General features: G+C 37.7%; 1 protein-coding gene across 1 annotated transcript in view; it reads left to right on the forward strand.

The window, feature by feature from the left end:
- The window catches only part of ZNF407 (zinc finger protein 407), a 350,480-nt gene extending 331,686 nt beyond the window's left edge, over positions 1–18,794 (forward strand). The window contains exon 9 of the mRNA XM_067290762.1: positions 16,249–18,794. Within this exon, the coding sequence (XP_067146863.1) occupies positions 16,249–17,600 (1,352 nt within the window). The 3' untranslated portion in view covers positions 17,601–18,794. The remainder of the gene's footprint in view (positions 1–16,248) is intronic.
- The last annotated feature ends 234 nt before the right edge of the window (positions 18,795–19,028 follow it).

Raw genomic sequence — 19,028 nt, forward strand, 5'->3', positions numbered from 1 at the left:
ATTGGAGCAGGGTTTTCCAAGCTAAATGGGCAACCCTATATATGCTCTGAGATCCACTTTCTGAAATAAATGCCCATATACGAAGTCCTAATTCTACATCTGACTGTTCAGATTGGCACTTACTACCATATGCACTACGTGCCAATATATTTATTCTAATACATATTAAGGTGGTCCTTTATGCTTGAATGCTGTGTTTCATACATTGCTGAAAAAAGAAGATGCACAGTGAGGTTGAGTTTGATCTGACATTCAGCAGCCCTTAAAGCAAGGCTATCTTGATACATCACTTCAACTAGTAAAAATTAAATTAATGCTACAGCAGCTGTTCAGCAGCACTCAAGAACTTAGCCAATAAACCATGAGGAAAAAACAAGGAACTCTTCACCTGCCTGTATATCTGTAATCAAAAGCTATTTTGGTCCATTTTTAGGAGCAGTTTCAGAATCAATAAGAAAATGTGACAGTCATCTCTCTCTCTTTGTACCAAAACAAGTCTAGCCCAAATACTTCTGTTAACAGCAGTCACAAAGAATGGCCTGGGAAGAGCAACAGTCTTTGACATAGTCACAATCCCAGGTAACTCAGAACTGGATAGCTTATAACCAACATCTTAAATGCCTGCTGGAAGACAGGATAGGTCTCGGAGTACTGGTATTAAATGATGAAGAATAAGTAGAACCTTTTTTTTTTTTTTTTAATTCAAAATTTTATTAATTGCATTGTGAATCAGTAGGAATTTAGTCCATGACTTGAATGTGGCCACGATTTTACTCTTAACCTCTGAACATGTGCAATGCACTGGAGGTAACGAATTCATAGCTATAAATCACAGGATTGTCATACGAATGGAAAGTTCTTGATCTACTAGCCAGGTAAGGGTTTTTAAAAGCCGACAGAGTCAGTGGGTACTGGATTGCTTCTAAAATCCCCTGTGCACCAGCATCCACTGCATTGTCAGAACTGTGTTGCATGTTGCCTTATATAAATGCCTAATGGGCTTTTAAATGAGGATTTGGGTATCTAATTTGAGACAGTCACACTTGAAAATGTAGAACTAAAGGACCTCAGAGTTAGTTGGATATTTTCACTCAGACATCTCTGCCCTCAAAAGTCGGGACTTTCTTGGGGTGACTGATTGGAGTTACGGAAAAGGTTACTTTGAAGGCTGGGCTTTCTGGTGTTTGTCTGCTGCACATCCAGAGGCAATGAAAATGGTACCTGAGTGCCGCAAACCAAATTGCCCTCAAACCATCCCAACCTATAAATCTCTAAATATTTTGTTTTAAAATAGTTAATGTTGGTGTGAACAGATTTTAAAAAAAAGAAAAACAGTGATTTTGAGTAAGAGCTATTGCGATTCCCCTTATTTTTTTTATTGTACGTTAGCGACATTATCTCCAAACTCCTTTGGAACTGTTATTTAAGTAAAATAGCATTACATTTCCTTTTATTACAAGTGCTATTTATACACAAATTGGAGCAGATCATGATGCAGCAAAGAACTTTTTATACTGCATTGATTGTGCAGCAAAATAGTGCATTATCAGCAGTACATGCCTCAGTGAGGAATGTTTTGTTGTTTTAAATGTGATCATTATGAGAAGAATTTAATACCTAGGTACAATGATTTTACTGGAAACTTTGAGGCTAGACTGTTGTCATCTAACTGAAAATGAAAACTTGTTCATGATAATTGGACAATGGGGATTAATGGAAGAACCACACTATATATACCATTTAGATGCAACTCCGCACATCTACTTTATCAGCTGGAACATGGTTGCATTCATTTTTGCTGGCTCGCTGCGGGACAATCCCAGAAATAATTGGCGATCCATTGCCCTCCTGCACTTAAACCCCTTGTCTACAAACATGATGCAAAGTGAAGGTGGTTGAGGTTTCATAAAAATGAAGCACACAGTGTGACAGACCCATCTGTGCCAGCTTTATAAAACAAAAGTGCCCAATTTTATCATCATCGCCTTTTGTTCTGCACAATGCTATTCATGCGGTTGTTTTATGAATGCTTGCCGGTAGAGTCTGTAAGCCTCGATTTATCTAACTGCTTCCTCTCCTGTGCTGCTTGCTCGCAATTGTACTAGTAGCTTCCCTGCCCCCACAACTCTCTCTCCTTCTCCAGCCCTTCTGCCTGCACAACTACGAGTTAGAACATCCTAGCAATTTTCCAAGGTTCTGGGCTCAAAGACTAAAGTAATTTGTTTTTGAATTGCAGATCAAACATAAACTGCAAAGAAGCTTTTAATCAGTTAGGAAAAGCAAGGGTATGGCTTGTTTAAGTCCCAGAATCCATAAACCTGTAATGATTTTATTATATTGGTGTCAGTTTTCTTTATTTTCATGAACGGGTATTCCCTGCTTAATGCACGATATTTGCATCTGATGAACCAACGAGTTTAAACATGGTTTGTTTTAATGCTTTGTGAATTTGCATTCAGATTCATCAGAAGTAATTCTATTTGAAATCACACAGGGCTAAACACAGTGGTTGTAAATCCATTTGAATTGAGATGCCAGAATCAGCCCATTAATCTACGTATCTACAATATAATTTTTGTAGGGTTGGTGGGCTTTTGTTCTGTTTTTTCCTGATGATGCAAAGGGGATACCAAGTGTGTGTGTGTGGCAGGGGAGGTGTTCAGGGAGGTTGTGATAAATTGAGTGAGCATATCTTTGTTATGGAAACAGTCCTGTGTAGGGAGCTACAAAAGGCCAGAGACCACAGTGTGAGCGTGTTGGCCACTGGCACTTGAGGCAGTTGCATGAGGAGAAGGGAAGTCTCTCAGATAAGCAGGTTTCGTAATATTTAGGACGGTAGAGGTTTAATCAACACCTTCCGTTTGGTCTGCAAAGTATCAAGAAGTCCAGCCAGAACTTGGAGCAGCACTATGGCGTGCATTTGATATTTGAGGTCCTCTTGCTAAATGCTCTGTTTGTTAGCCAAGATTTTTGTTTGCTCTTTTGTTAAAGAGGGAATAAATAAGTGCAGCAAGGTTCACCCTCAGCGGAAACAGTGTCAATGTGGAAGGGAAAGAGGAGGCTGTATTATAGCAAATAGAGCTCCATTTCTTGATGGCTGGAGAAGAGGAAGTGTGTACTTCTTTCAGTGCTTAGAGAATGGTTTTAATTTCTGTGTTTTTAAGTAGACCGGACTGTCTGAAGTGTAGATGTTTGTATAAGCTACTAGTGACCAGATTTGAAGGTTTACATATCCTTGTTTGAGAGTGCAAATATATAAATATGCATATAGAGCTACTATGTGAGAAGAAAGGTTTATCAACAACATTTTCTCATAGTATATGTTTCTCTTAAGTATAGCAAAAAGTTTTATATGGGACTTTTTATTAAATATTTATTGAACTATAAAAACATATAGTTAATGTATAATTTAATCTTTTAAAAGAAATGTCTTTATTCACTTATTTTAATAGGTGATAATTCAAAAGGAGTTAAACTGATACATTTGAGTGCATTCATACAGTCAGTCTGTATAGTTAGATCAGGTTATTTGAGCCTAGAAGAGATTTGTTTGGCTCAGTGTAAAAGCCATTTTAAGCTAACTTTGTGACTGCCTTTCTCTGGGGACAAGCAGTGCTGATTTGGCCCATTTAAGCAGAAGTTAAAGAGTTTAAGTCCCTGTTTTAAATATGTTTAGACCAGAGGCTGAGGCTTCTACTTAGTAAAGCATTTAAGCTTCTTCTTAGTATTAGCTGTATGCTTAATTCCCCAAACCCTAACTATAGGCCCCTTCTTATGCACTTGTATGAATCATGATGATCAGAAAGTCTACTGTCTGACATATGTGAAATGAGCTGGTGGACTGAGTCTTCTTCATAATGAACCAGTTTCCATCTCATAAAATTCTGTAATTGCAGATGGTATCAATGGACACCTATGACAATCTCAGCAGAGACTGCGGTACGGCATTCCTCATTATAGGATACATGGACACTGAACTCCTCTCTGTTCATGAACATAAGGCTGATTCATTGACAGGGCATTATCAGGAAAATTGCAATGATGTGACTAGTGCTTCACTGTGGATAAATGGAGTGCCTCAACTCTAGGAGTTGTCAACAAGGTTCTTCTAAGAAATGATAATCCTATGATTAAGACATAAAGCTGGGACTCAATACACCTGGGAATTCTTGCATGACCCTGGCAGCACACTTTTTGTTGCTTTTCCTCTCTCTGCCTGAAAAATTAGAATAATAATTTTTCATTTTATAATGTTACTTTAAGGATAAATATATTACTGATTGTGAACAATTCAGGAGACACAGTTATAAAGGCACATGGTTAGATAAATGCCATTAGATTTTAAATGCATTCTGTTCAGTTTGTATTTGCATGTGCTTGTGCTTAGCACCAGTGGAAAGCAGGCTAATTTTGTTTTGCTTCCTAATTCTGTATTTAGGAAATTAGCTCTAGGCACACAGATCCAAAAAAACTTGCATAAAATTCGCTCTATCATGAAAGAGACCCTAAAAGAATAACACGTGAAAGAAAAAAAGTATATTAATTTTGGCCGCCTTTGAGATTATTGGGCCCCTTTGGACTCCTTTTGGATTCCTTTTAGATAACTGATATTGTCTTAGTTCTGTCTGTATACGTTTTGATATGTCTGTTTTCTTTTTATAAAGAAAATAATATCATAAAGATAGCTTTAGAGCCTTTTTATTTCATTGGAAGCACATGAATAGTATTTTAAGGATGCTTAAGGACACACTGGAAAAAATGGTGACCCTCAATACGTTTTGAAGCACTGGAACACGTACTGAAGGGTACAGCTATGAAATCTCCACGTGAGCCCTACCTGCGACTCATAGCAGCTGTGTCCACCCGCGATGGCACTGGCTGCTCAGGAGCTCTTTAATCTGCGCATCTTTGAAATGACAGAGTATAATGATTCCTCCTGTGCATTTTGTCCATATGCCCCAGGAGTTAGGAAACTGTCAGTTCACTGAACTAAAGTATGTGAAAAAAAGTAAAAAGTAGTTTAAAAAAAAAAGAGCTGAGATAAGAACACTTTAACATAAATGTAAGCAGGAGCTGTTACTTTCTCAACATTTTTGAAAATCAGATCATTTAGGTATCTAGTTTTAGACTTCTGAAGGTTTTTTTTGGTGGGGGTGTTATCTGGTCTCTATCTTGTCACATATAAATAGCTTTACAGCTTTTGCAAAAATGATCATACTTTCCTCTGAAGTTTTTTCTACTGCTCTGAAAAATGTGAACTAAGTTCCAGCAACAGTAATAGTGCTTGAGGCCCACATATGTTACCACTAACAGTGTTGTAGCAGTTTCTATCTAATAATAGAATAATAAGTGCATTCACTAATGTAGATATATTGTGCAACATGTTACAGATAAGTACACTAGGAACTATGGTGTTTTTAAATCATTTGGCATCATTTAATTAACATGCTTTTAAACATTATTTGGCATCAGTTGTAGACATATATAATAAATCTTTGAAAAGTGCTATCAAAAGTAAGAGCTAAGTGGCATTTAAAATATATTAGATAAATGTGATCCCTAATAAGTTTCAAAATACTCTCTTTTCCTAGTCTAAATTGGGCCTCAGGAAGAAGAAATTAAAAAGGGCTAATGACAGGATGGCAGGGTTTGTTTGCCAGTCCGTATTTGAATAGGCTTCGTGCTTCATGTGATCGACAGTCATTACAAATTCTCTGGTGTTTTAAGACTCATGGCGCCACAGTCTTGGGTGAACTTTAGTTCAGAACAGAGTTGTTGACAAAAGTTAACTAATTAGTTACTGCAGGATAATGTGCCATGTTTCACTGAGCTCTTCTGGAATTGTGTAGGTTTTCAGGACAAATGGTGATGACTCAGGTTAAACCCTTTCCTAACTACTGTGCAGTAGCTCCACCATAGGAGCTTCCTCACTCTGGTAGCTGGAAGGTCTAGGTAGCTGAACTGGCTTTCTGTTAGTCACCATGCCCAAATTTCTTTCAGCAGTAAGGTTTGAATTTTTTACTGTTACACTGTTAAAATCAGATGGTGCCCACCCAAAAGGGACAGATTCTCCTCCATCACTGCAACATTTATGTCAAAAAAAAATATTCTTGTTGCCATAATACATGTATTTAAACCTTCAATACTTCATGCAAGTCACACTTCTAATAATTTTTGTTTTACTACTTTGAATATCCCGTAGTCAATATCTCTCCACTAGAGAGGTCCAGACATAATTCAGTTGTGGCTGTACCAAAGCAATCTGCAGGAGACAGGATACCTTTGAATGTGCAATTAAGAATTGCTGCTTTGGCCCGTTTTCTTTTCCTGACATATCACTCCATAGACTCACATCTAATTTGATGTCCACTATCATCTCTGAGATTTCTTCAGCATTACAATTCTCAGAGGACATTGTCTCTCATTGAATGTCATTTTTGCATGTTTATTTTCTCCACAAGTATTTGTATGCACTGGCGCAAGTTGAATCTTATGTTGTTATTTCTGTATTTACTTATGTCCTGTTCTTCTTTTTAATAATGTTAACACTTCCTCCCAATTTAGTATTAGCTGTGTATTCCATCTAAAAGCTGTTGATTCCTACTTCTAGCTCACCACCTATTTCAGTAGTTTTACTGACAGTGTAACATGAAGATTATTCAGATCTAGAAAGCACAACTTTGCGGCTGACTGGAAGCAACTGGAGTAAGCTTCTGACCACTTATACAGAGCTGCAGTGCAATAATTTATTTTGCGCTTCCCGTGGCACACCATCTTAGCAATTCCGACATCAGCAGCATTCAGGGATGGCTCTGAATGCACCATCTTTGGTGTCTTCTGTCTTGTTTTATCTATGTACAGCCTGGTGCCTTTTAACACTGAAACTGGAAGACAGCTCATTTAAGTACTGCTGTATCAGTAGCACTGAAAATATATTTCTGTCAGTAGAAGGGTCAATTATATGAACAGCTCTTCCTTTGAAGATATGCTGGAAACATGCTGCTTCCATCCTTCACCAGAGGTGAATCATGAAAAGAAGACTTTGTCACAAACTCAACCTTTGAAAGTAGTGTAAGAGAGTTACCTGTCTCTCCAGCCTCTACTTCCCATCCCACCTTCCAGAACCAGCAGGTACTCTGCTTCACGGTATTTAAATAATCCTGTAGTTATTGCTGAGCTTGTGACATTCTGAACTGAAATATCAACATCTATATGATCTGAAAAATCAACATCTTTCTTGATGATCGTCATTTTAGGCATTATAAGCCTTAACAACATCAGTGCTTCAGAAGGAAAGATGGGGTCTGTGAAGGGGGAAGGCCTTTGCGCTGTTGCAACCACCTATAACGAGTCCTATTCTATCTTTTACATAAGTAGTTGGATACACTGCACTGAGATTGACCTTTGGAGTGGGAAATTTTCTATATCTGATGTCAAAAGCTCAGCAACTGCCTTCATAATTAATTCACCTTTATCTTATGCCATGTACCAGTCAGGGCACAGCTGTCCTGGTGATTGATCCTATGTTGTGGTTACACATGTACAATTGAAGGGTCTAATCATTTTTTTCAAAGCATAGGGTGGCATGACCTACAGCTTTCAGACTAAATGATCATAGTGCTCCTTTCCAGCTTTAAATCTATTATGAAAATATATAAATATTATTAGCCACTGGTAATATGTGCGCTGCTATAAAAGCAAAGAACTGGCTCTTTCTCCATTGACCCAGTTATAAGTTAAAGACAGTTATAAGCTAAACATTAAAATCTCCGTATTTATTTCTGAAACTGGTTGTAATGCTCTCTCTCCCTCTCACCCTGCCAGCCACTACCATTTGAACAGATGTACATCACTCCTTGGTTTGCTTTCCTATATTCCAAGCAGGTGAAAGATGAAAAGGAATACATCGACTGCATGTCAGTGTCCCAGTAAAAAGCTGCAGAGTTAAGTTGTGCGGGTTACCCTCTTTAGCAACTTCAGCTGATCTCACTGTGGCCCAGCATAGCTCCTCCTTCCTGATAGATTATTACTTCTAATCATACGAATCAGTGCTCATTCCAGTATGGTTTTGATGAAGTCCATAAAACCGAATATGCTCACTTGCTCAAATGCTTTGATTCTTGAAACAGTACATTTTTATCTGATAAGATAGTGCATTAATCACTTCTACTTATTTGATGAGCGTTAGCTTTTGATATAACTCATCCCATAGCTTCCTGACACCTTGCATGCTGAGAAGTCCTGTCCTTGAAGTTACTGTAGTGCACAATGATCAGAACTTATCGCTGATGTTTTGTTAGCATTTACTAGCAACATCTTGGCAGAGGGTGACCTCTAGTACTGTCTCTAAACATTTTCAATTTACAGACTCAAGTATTTCTGCTGTCTTCGCCTCTCATTCTTTTGAAGAGGTCAGCCCTTTGTGAATTTGCCACAAGAAGGAAGTTCAAAATGCCCTATAGACTTAAGCAGCTTAATAGGAATTTAGCTACAATGAACACAAAACATACAATTCATTTTAATATTTATAGAAGAAATTCACATTGTTTTAAGTGTACACAAGCAGCTGCTGTCATTTGGCTATGAGCAGATGTTAGACCTCCAAAAGCTTCGCTGATAATTAAAATACTAACAGTTAGTGTTTTACCCCAGCTGCAGGTTCTGTTTACTGTAAATTTGATTTTAATGTTGCCTCTATACAGTTATTGAATAGAGGTTTGTTTTCTGCTATACATACAAAAGTGTGTACAATGAAGACAAATGGTTATTTCCCATAATTTACTCTGGAAAGATATGAATATACACTGTAACATAGTTGAATTTATAAATGAAATACAGATATGACTATCACATTGTAAGTGGTAGCTTCTGTTATCTTAACTAGCAAAAATAACTAAGGAAACTTACTATTTCTAGTTATTCCCAAACATTCTCCCTAAAAACTGCTGTGCTTTTCCAATGTGTTGAGACATGCCCTCAAGCAAAGGACAGGTGCTCCTTTTTACTGAATGGGTGCATAAATCAGAATAAATAAATAAATAAATTCAAATAACCATATTTGGTGGATATACAGAAGAATATAATTTCTGCTTGATCTTTTAGCAAAATGATGTTTTCTTTTAGATATCCCTTACAAGTGCCGTTTTTCTTTAGTGCATATACGTACATCAAATGTTGGAAAAGACTAGCCAGTTTCAGAATTGTTAATCCCAAGGGCCTGATTATGCAAACACAATGCATAATGCAAGCTACCATGTTTAGTCCCTTTGAGACTATTGAGGCTAACTATGGCAGCAAGCAGTACTCTTGATAAATAAATGTTTATAAGAGCAGGGTCCAAATGTATATATTTGTGAAAAACAGAAACCCTTGCTGAAATAATAATGACAAAAAGTGTTTTTTGCTTTTTCATAACAAAATAATTACTGTCTGAGACTAGACCTATTTTAAAAATCCAGATACATTTTCTTATGATTGATGCTTGTGGGTTATTTTCTTATTTTTTCATATTATCTTTCATGTTATTGTTCATATTACGTTATATGCTCTACCTGCCTAGGAAACTGAATTCTCCAATTTGACCAAGCACAGCTGGTACCTCTTGAAATTTGGATTCTGATTTAGAAGTGTTACAAACGCACTTTCCAGTTGCACTGAAGGGGTTACGGCAGAAAAAGTGCATCCATGTAGCATCTATGTCAGTTGTTCCCATATTGAGGACCGGTGTAGCCCTTGAAGCTGGTCTGCAAAGAAATGTCCAAGCAGGCTAGTGTCCTTGTCTCCAGCTGCTAAATCGCACTGGAAAAGCTAGCTAAAATACTCTGAATACATTCCCGACGCTGCTTGTCCATACAGGTGATTGCTGTATATACTACAATGAGATTTTTGTTCAAAAGTAGGACTTGAGATGATAAACCTGCACAGAGGCAATGGGTAAAAAGGAAAAGTGGTCCACGAGATAATCTCAGTGAAGGTTATGGAGTTGTAAAACTCCACGCTTTATCACAGTACATGTTTACCATGATCAGTGGAATTTTTGGTAAGTATATTTTTTGTTTACATAGCTTCAGTAACACTAGGCTATGTAGTATTACTTTTGACCTTGAGTGCAGGCAAAGAGAAACTGAAATTTTTCACAAAGAAAGCCTTTTCCTAAAGGTTAATTAGGCACTGGAGGGAAACTAAAGCAAACCAAACAAACTGCCTAAACACCTGAACAGAATTGCTCAGCTATTTATTTTGGTGATTGTTTTTTGTTTTGTTTCTTTATTGTTGCTGTTGACATAGTCCTCCAAGCTATGAGAGGTAAAAGTAACAAGCAGGGAATTTTAGTCTGGTTTTCAAAAGAAAAAAAACTACAACAGTATTTCCATTTCCATTTTAAGGAAGCTAAAAGGACATTTCCTGCTCTGTGTAAGGTACCTGAAAGGTTAAAACTTCATCCTGTAGTCAAGCAATTCTTAGAAGACCTTGAAGTTTCTAAACTTGATGGAGTGGTTAAGGAAAAAACTAGAAGCCAAGGATATTTTGAGTTTGAGCCTTAAACCTGATATTACTGGATTTTTAAGTATAAAATGAACTATTAACATTATTTGGAAATAGTTTTTGTTAATTTTCTTTTTACAGTAATAACATACTGAAAAAAAACCCACCCTTATCGTACTGATATCTTTAGAGATTTGAATATCTTGTGTCAATGATGGGTTTCTTTTATGTCTCTTAGAGAGTTGGTTAATTGCCCTGTATGTATACTTACTAGTGCTGCTTTACAAATGTATGCTGTCTTTGTGGACGTAATAGTTCTGACAGAGTCATTTGGGGTGCCTGATTTATTTCACTACTTCTAACCGTTTTGATTTGATTCATCCTATTTTCTCTCCTTCAGTAGAAGACATGAACAAGCCTTCTCAGCCGCCTTTATTTAGTAGCCCAACTAGCTGGTTTTGAAAATGGTGGCCCATATGTTGCTTCTAGATAAAAACCTTGCAAGAGGGAAAGAATACTTACTATTATTGTTAAGGAACAGAGATGAATATCTGAGAAATGTGGTTTATTATTGTGGTGTCCCAAAATCAAGGAAAGCTCCAAAGTTATGACATTATGCACCAATTCTTAGACTGCACTTAATTAATGAAAGTGGAGATCAACATAGAAGAAAAAAAGAATACAGAAATTTAGCGCTTGATCAGGGCCTAAATTATTCCTTTATGAATTTGAACAGCGGACTTACTGTACCATTCAAAATATTGTACTATCAGGTAGACAATAACTTTCAAAATATAAGACTCACTTGCTAGTTCATTTGTTGGGAACAGTTTGACTTGACTGTTAATGATGGCCAATATAAGTTTAATTTTATATATCTTTTAAATTCCATGAAGGTTGTTTTTAGTTGCATTAAAAGGTCCTTCTTTGTATTTGCCTTATTTAATAATGATTGCATTTTAATAGATATCAAATATTAGTATTTGTCAATAAATAATGTCCCTAAGAACTGAAGTATGAAAAATTAGGTGCTGCTGGATAGGAAGCCAGAAATTAGCTCTCCCAAAAGTTTCACAGAAAAGAAAAAATACCTGATTTAAACTTGCCATATAAATGCAGATCATTTCCATTGCCATACCAAACTATTTCATTTGTGACTCATTGCTTTGCCTTTAAGGAGCTGGTTGTGCCGGATCTCCTAGGCGTAGCCTCAGCGTGTATAACCGCTTCGCCCCACTTTGGGGAGAGGTTTACAGACCTAACGGCTCTGCCAGTTGCGAGCCACGTCGTGTTTTACATACAGTATTAGCACTGACTTTGCAGGCGCATTACACACTTCTTTCGGAGACAAGTCTCTTTAATGCCATCTTTATCTGCTACACGATGCATGAAATCTACTTTCTGTTTTAGAACTGCCAGTGGCCCCTGACCCCTCGCGTGGAGACACAATGTGACCTTTCCATTGTCACCCGCTTTCATTCTCCTGAAAATTCTATGAATTTTTATTACAAGTTTTTTTAAACCAAGCTGAGGCTTCAACAAATTACTTGACACAGATGAGATGAAGTTGTTGAAGTAGTGTTAGATAAGTTTTACAGCCAGCATGTGTGCTGCTGAACAGTACAAAGCCAGTGTCCTACAATGTCATACACCAGTAACTGCTGAGCCTACTATTGGATAAATACATCATTTTATGGAACATTGATTGTTCTATAAACCCAATGGAGTATTATGCTCTATGATCAAACCATTTAGATTGTGTGTAGAGCACAGAAAATGCCATATTCAGGATGGTACTAAAAGTGCCATTTGTGTATTTTATGGATGTCATTACGGGGGAAACTTCTCTCTGTAGGCCCTGTTTACTGCAAAATTTTTTAGTCTGTAATGACATTTTTCATTCACAACGTATGCCTTCAAGAGAGGGGGCCCTTGTTTTATTTGTTTCATTCGAGTTTACTGCACAAATCCTGTACATTTTAATTAAATGTAAGCTTAACAAAAGAATAAGGTGTTTATTCTGTGGGGAACAAATGATGACAGTAACAAAAGAATAAAACAGACACACAAAAGAAAGTCAGGTATTGAGTAAAAGAGAGGGAAAAAGGTACTAAACCCTATTTGTAGTTTCCCAGAAGCACATTAAACATCAAAGCATATCTTTTAGCCCTATTTTGGGAGTTTGTGGTCTCTGAGAATTAAAATAACCTGCGAATATGGATTTAATGTCTGAAAAATCTTGACATTTTCAAATAAAAAAGTAACAGTCACTCCGGACTCCAACTGATAAATAATGACTGTGCTGAAATGACAGACTTCTTGGAAAGAAACCAATTCTGTGATCATTGCACCCCTAGATATGAAACACCTCTTTACAAATTGTCTGAATATGAGTTCTTGTATCATTATATTTTGTCATTTTAATGCCTATTTGTGTATCTTTTTAATTTGCAATGACATGCAGTCAGCAACAAGTCCAGTTTTCCTAATATTAATGTGGGCTTGTATTGCAGCTTATGTATGCCATGTCAGCCAACACTTACCCCTTCTCTTTACCCATTTTCAAGAGGGGGTGAGAGGCAGTCTGAATTTAGTAGGGCAACATGATTTGTTGCTACATACAATCCAATAATGTGACATGTTCCTTAAATACATAAAAATTCCTACAAATGTTGTGTTGGATAGCAGTGCTCCATTATAGACAAGTACTGTTCCAAAGTCAAAATAGCAGCTAAGCCTGAAAATATGTTGTTTTCTAAATATCTTCCCTGCTTGGCTCATCACTGTTAAAACAAAAGAAAACCAGTAAAATGTGCAATTCATATTTACCATGAAAAATCACTAAAATTGAAGTTGATGTTCCCAGGAAATTCTTGGTCATAGTCCAGTTAAAATTTAAAGTTACAGTAGATTCACATTAGTTTAAATGACACTTGAACTTCTACATAGCTCAACATTAATTCATTATAGTTGAAATGGAAGAATCTTCAGTGGGTGAATCTTTTACAATCTGATTGAGGCTGTTACATTTTATAGGAGCCATTTTTCAAAGCAGTACTGACAGCACTCGAAGTTATTAAATTGCTGAATCAAAAGATGGACCTGCAATCGCATTTATGAACTGTGATGGAATAGCTGGGGTTGCACTGAACTGAGGTTAAGATGTTGGTGTAGTTAAGCTTCATCACACCCCTTAGTGACAGCAGTATTTACCCATGTAGTTTACTTTAATGGCCAGGAAGTGGCTTAACTCACCTCTGGATTCAAATAGATTAAGTAAGCAGTCAGAATGGCATAATTATCAGTGCTGCAAGGGATTCACTGGATAGCTCTTCACCCAAGAGACTTCCCATTCAATTGCAGAGCAGACTGGAGTTGCATAGATTCACAGGTACAGCATTTATTTTAGAAGATGAAAACAAGATGAATTTCTTTTTTCTCTCCCTTCTCCAGACCAGAGCTTCTCCTAAATGCAGTGATGCTGTGTCCTGTATGTAAATTATCATTATCACAGGAGAAAGATGTCATGATTTTGCTGTGTGCAAGTGAAAATTATGATTGCAGAGTTATTTTGATTTTGAAATCTAGTGGAAAATGCATGATTTGTAGAGTTATTTTGATTTTGTGCCACATCACTGCCAGGCTCCTCTTTTATCATGTCAACAAAGCAAGATTCCTGAGAGAATTAATTACTTCTACTCTATTATAAAATGTGGAGGAGCTAAGATAATTGTCATTTTATGTTGATTTCCCCTTCCTATTTTTCTGCTCTTTGGGGGGTCTTGTGAATGTCAGTGCCTACAGAGAGCATAGGAAAAGTGGGGATAAGAACCAGTCATACCACAGTAAGCTTCCTTATAGCTTATGCCTGACAAAATGTACTTCAATTGCATGTGCCGGATTTATCATGCAGTATCTCTTGGAAACACTCCAGTGGTTTAAATTGTTAATTTTCTTTTCCAAAGATAACCTGCCTTGCAAACTAAGATGGAGAAAGTTGCATAACACCAGTTTAGACATCTAAAGATGATTTGCAGCCTTTCAGCTTAACAAAATTAGTTCTTATGCTTTGCAGTACAGTTAGCCACCAGAAGCTTTGAAACAGAAGATAAATAAATAGGCAGATAGCTAAATATATGAATAAAAAGATACCAGCAAGAGCCCAGTCTTTTAAGGATTGATTTTATCTTGGCATATTAGCTTGGTATACACCTTAGCATATCAAGCTGCTGGAGCTTGCAAGATGCCAGGTACTCAGTCTAACACAGCTTGTAAGTTTTAAGCAAATGAGACTTTCTGATTTTTAGAGCCTAGTTTAATTCTCCATGGGGTGAGGGTCTGACAGCTCTATACTTTGGGTGAAAGAGCTCTCTTGGAGCAGCTTTAGTGTAATTTTCTTGGCCTCTTGAGTCGGGTACAGTGTGTGCTGTTCATGAGAAGTGGCTTGGTGGCTTGGAAAGTACAATGCTAGCCCAAAATTTGACTGTAAGAGTAATACTGCTTTGGCCTAGACAAACAGTGCTGTATCTATGTGTGTTAGTGATAAGAGATGCTACATCTGTTATTCCAGAGGTGTGATTTAAATTTGTGTAGGGAGAAGCAAGCTGAATTTAAACTAAAGTATGGATGTGGGTATGGTTATGGGTAGGGGTATGGGTAGTCTCAGCAGTGTGGACTTCATCAGCCTCCCCACGTCCCATCTGGACTTAAACCCTCACCTCACTCTCAGTGTGCAGGATCCATTCATCCATGTTTGTGCTGGAAGTGGTCCAAAGTGGGCCTCATAGCGCTCACAGAGGCTGTAGCTAGGGATTGCGCTGCGAAGGGAAGACAGAGAGGGCTAGAGCTGTTCTGCTACATACATCCACAAAAGCGCGTACGGGGTGCAGTCAGTTACGTTCTCCTGAAAACACTGAAGGCAAAGTGGGCTGCAGGGTATTTCTGAGGCCATGTTTTGAAGACGGCAGGGCCGACTGTGTGCAACTGCGGGCATCGTCTGCTTTGCTGAAGCTTTGTTGTTAGTGATGAGAACTGAGAAGGAGAAAAGCCTTCAATGACTCAAAAGCAGGCTGAGTGGCAGAGCAAGCAGCTGGAGTGTGGAAGTAAAGATATTTTTATCTATTAATTGATTTAATGTAGAAATAATTAAAAAGTATAAAGAAGGTTTCTCTGGATGGTATTTTGCAGAACATACTGCTTAGGGTAAGCAAACTGTCATGTGTTTTCTCCAGGTAACTAGGCTAGTGAACAGTCAGTCAGGTGTGTTGGAGAAGCTGCTAGGTGGGAAATGAAGGGGAGGACAATGGCCTCAAAATGATAACATGGCAATTACCTCACCAACAAAACCAGGATATTAAGAACATCAGCCACAGTTTTTCACACTCAGACATGTTTAATATAATATAGGATCCTAAAATGCATTACTGAAGTGCCAAAATATCACCAATAAGATCTTCTTTAAAAGATGTGTTAATGGCTTTTAACTGTATACTGTATTTACCTGGGGGGTTATACAGCATATTAAAATAAAACACATTTAAATTGTTAATAGGCTGCAGAATTGTTAAACTCAGCAATTATTTCAACCTGTAAATACATTATTTGGAAAACAAGCAAACTGTTTTTGTTCACTTGCGCATTTTACCTATGTTTTCTGCCAGTGAAATCTAAAAATTATCAAGGATTTTTTTTTCTTTTAAGTTACTAAAGTTATGAGCTGATATTTGCCATGATGCCCTGCTAACAGCATATTTTATTTTGCAGGCATTGTATCTAAGTCCTATGAATGTCGATTGAAGGGGCAAGGAGCAACCTTTGTGGAAACTACCAGTCCTTTTACTGCAGCAGCACTGGGAGAGGTTTCTCCAGTTAAAGAGAAGGTCTTTCGGAGCAGCAGAAGACAGCCGCAGTCACCTGAACAAGTTCAGCAAGTTATTATTATTCAAGGATATGATGGCGATTTTGCAATTGATGCTTCTGTGGAGGAAACAGCTGCAGCTACCCTTCAAACTCTAGCAATGGCTGGTCAGATGGCAGGGGTAGTCCATATTACAGAAGACGGGCAAGTTATAGCTACAAATCAAAACAGCTCACATATGAGCAGTATGGTTCCAGGGCAGATACTTACTGAGCAGTTAGCAGATGGTGCAACACAGGTGGTAGTGGTTGAAGGCTCTGTAGCAGGAACTGATATGGAAGAGGCTGTTCCTATAGATGCAGTTCCTGACTCCGGTAGTGCTGTACTGCAGCAGATAATGAGGCAAGAAGTTTTAGATACGTCTGAAGCTACGGTACCTCCTCCAGACTCCTCCTCAGCACTGGATGCCCTGCTTTGTGCTGTGACAGAGCTGGGTGAAGTGGAAAGCAAAACTGAACTCCTTGACAGAAGCAGGTCTAGTCACAAAGATTTCTTACAAATGCCAAATCCAGAGACGCCCAACATTCCCAGTGACACAGAGGGACAAGAAATACAGATGTTCCATGAAGTTCAAGAGACTCAGGAAGATACTGAACCAATGGAAGTAGTGACGCAGGTCGTGCACCCATCAGCTGTAATTGCATCTCAGGAGAGAGCTCAGGCTGCCTTCAAGAAAATGGTCCAAGGAGTACTACAGTTTGCTGTGTGTGATACGGCTGCAGCCGACCAGCTGATGCAAGAAGGTGTCACTCAGGTCATTGTAAATGAGGAAGGGACTGTGCATATGGTAGCTAGAGAAGGCTCTCAGATAATTATGCAGGAAGCTGGTAGCCACGCACTCAGTGTCCAAAGCGAACACATGGATTTAGTCGAGTCGGATGGGGAAATATCACAGATTATTGTCACAGAAGAAATAGCTCAAGCCATGGTTCAGGGTTCTGATGGCAGCTTCTCTGAAGGTGCAACCCACTACATTGTCACAGAGTTACCACCGGAGATGCAGGATGAGCCTGGCGTGTACTCACACACCGTGATAGAGACAGCGGAGTCCCCAGAGATTTTGCAGGCTGGTACTGCTCTAAAAGCTAAAGCTCTATCCCCTAATAGAGCAGAACAGTTAACGAGCATGGTCATTTATACAGAGAGCGGCTCACAAGTAATTCGGGGCCAGAGAGATAACGAAGTACAAGAAGCATGAAGAACTTCATCTCCTAGGCTTGATGCAGGGCAAAGCTGGAAATTAGCAGACCCATGGAGGCACTGTATCCCTGGAACTTCATTTGTAAAACCTTCTCAATACAATATCCTTCTAGCCAGGTAACCAGTATGCACACTGTGTGAGGTGCAGGTCAGCTACTAGGAAGATGTCACAGAAAAGGACAGTACAATCCTGTTACAATAGCTCTGAGAATTATTATATGTGATTATTTTAAAACAAGCATATTAGGGCACAAAAGAGGCTAAACATCCCCCCCAAAGTAGGTATCGTTCTGTTCACTGTTTTGCTTGTTTTTTTAAGTGTTGTTTTATCCCAGGGTAATTCCTTGCCTTATGTCTTTTTTGTCTAACATAATCACAGGAATGAAATACTTTCACTTTACATGTACATTTCATGAACAGATAAATAAGCAAAAAATACAAAAGCCATGTCATCGCAATAACAAGGTGTTCAGGTAAGCTTACATATTGTAACCAGTGCCTGCCCTTAGTTTGAGGAGAACAGGTGACATTTTGCTTTCTGAAATCTTACTTTAAAATATCCCTTTTGAAAAATATGTCAGAAAAATAAGTATTTCTTGCATCTAAAAATCAAAATTTTAATAGTAGCTTACTCCTTCATGGCTTCATGTAGGACATTTCATACAGAAGAGCTCAAAAAAGCTACACTTCAGAAAATTCTTGATCTACATATTCAGAAAAAAAAAATTGATGCCTGTAACTTCCACTTAATTTTAGATGAGAGTCCTACATAAGAAGTGTGCATTTTTGGAAAAAAATATTATCACTGTCAGTGTTTTGCTTTTCTTATAAATAATGCTTCATATAAATACCATTTTGCAGTTCATTTTGTGAACGACTTTTGAAATGTTATGGGGGTTTTTAAAGAAAATTCTGACATTGACATTAACAAGTAGAAAAAAAGGTGACCTTATATTTCTTGCTTAGACCAGAATGTCAGTTATTTAGTTGTGGATATACTGCAATTGTTCAATGCAAGTTCATGTTGAAAAGATTTGTTTCATGATACAACTGCTTTTGTTTCTTAAAAAAAAAAATGTAAATATAAACTGGCAAGGTTTTGGGGTGGTTTTTTTTTGGTCTTTCAAATAAAAATGTTAGCATTAAAAAGAAGCATCATGATTTTTAATATTGAGCAATAAACAGAACTGGCATTCAGCAGGAGCAAACGAATGCTATCTGTTATGTCTGTGCATTTTTTCTCTTTTCCTTTCTCTAGCTAGCCAGATAGATAAAGATAAAAGAATCTAATTTCTGAAGTGTGCCTCATGCATGCTTAATATAATTGTGTAAGTGTTTAGGGTATAAACCATGCTGACTCTAGAGATAACTGGGTTTCCTATCATGTTTAATATCTTAAAATTATCAAGAGTAAGAAAGTTGGGGT

The sequence above is a fragment of the Apteryx mantelli genome, chromosome 2 (assembly GCF_036417845.1).
Source record: "Apteryx mantelli isolate bAptMan1 chromosome 2, bAptMan1.hap1, whole genome shotgun sequence".
NCBI classification, from domain to species: domain Eukaryota; kingdom Metazoa; phylum Chordata; class Aves; order Apterygiformes; family Apterygidae; genus Apteryx; species Apteryx mantelli.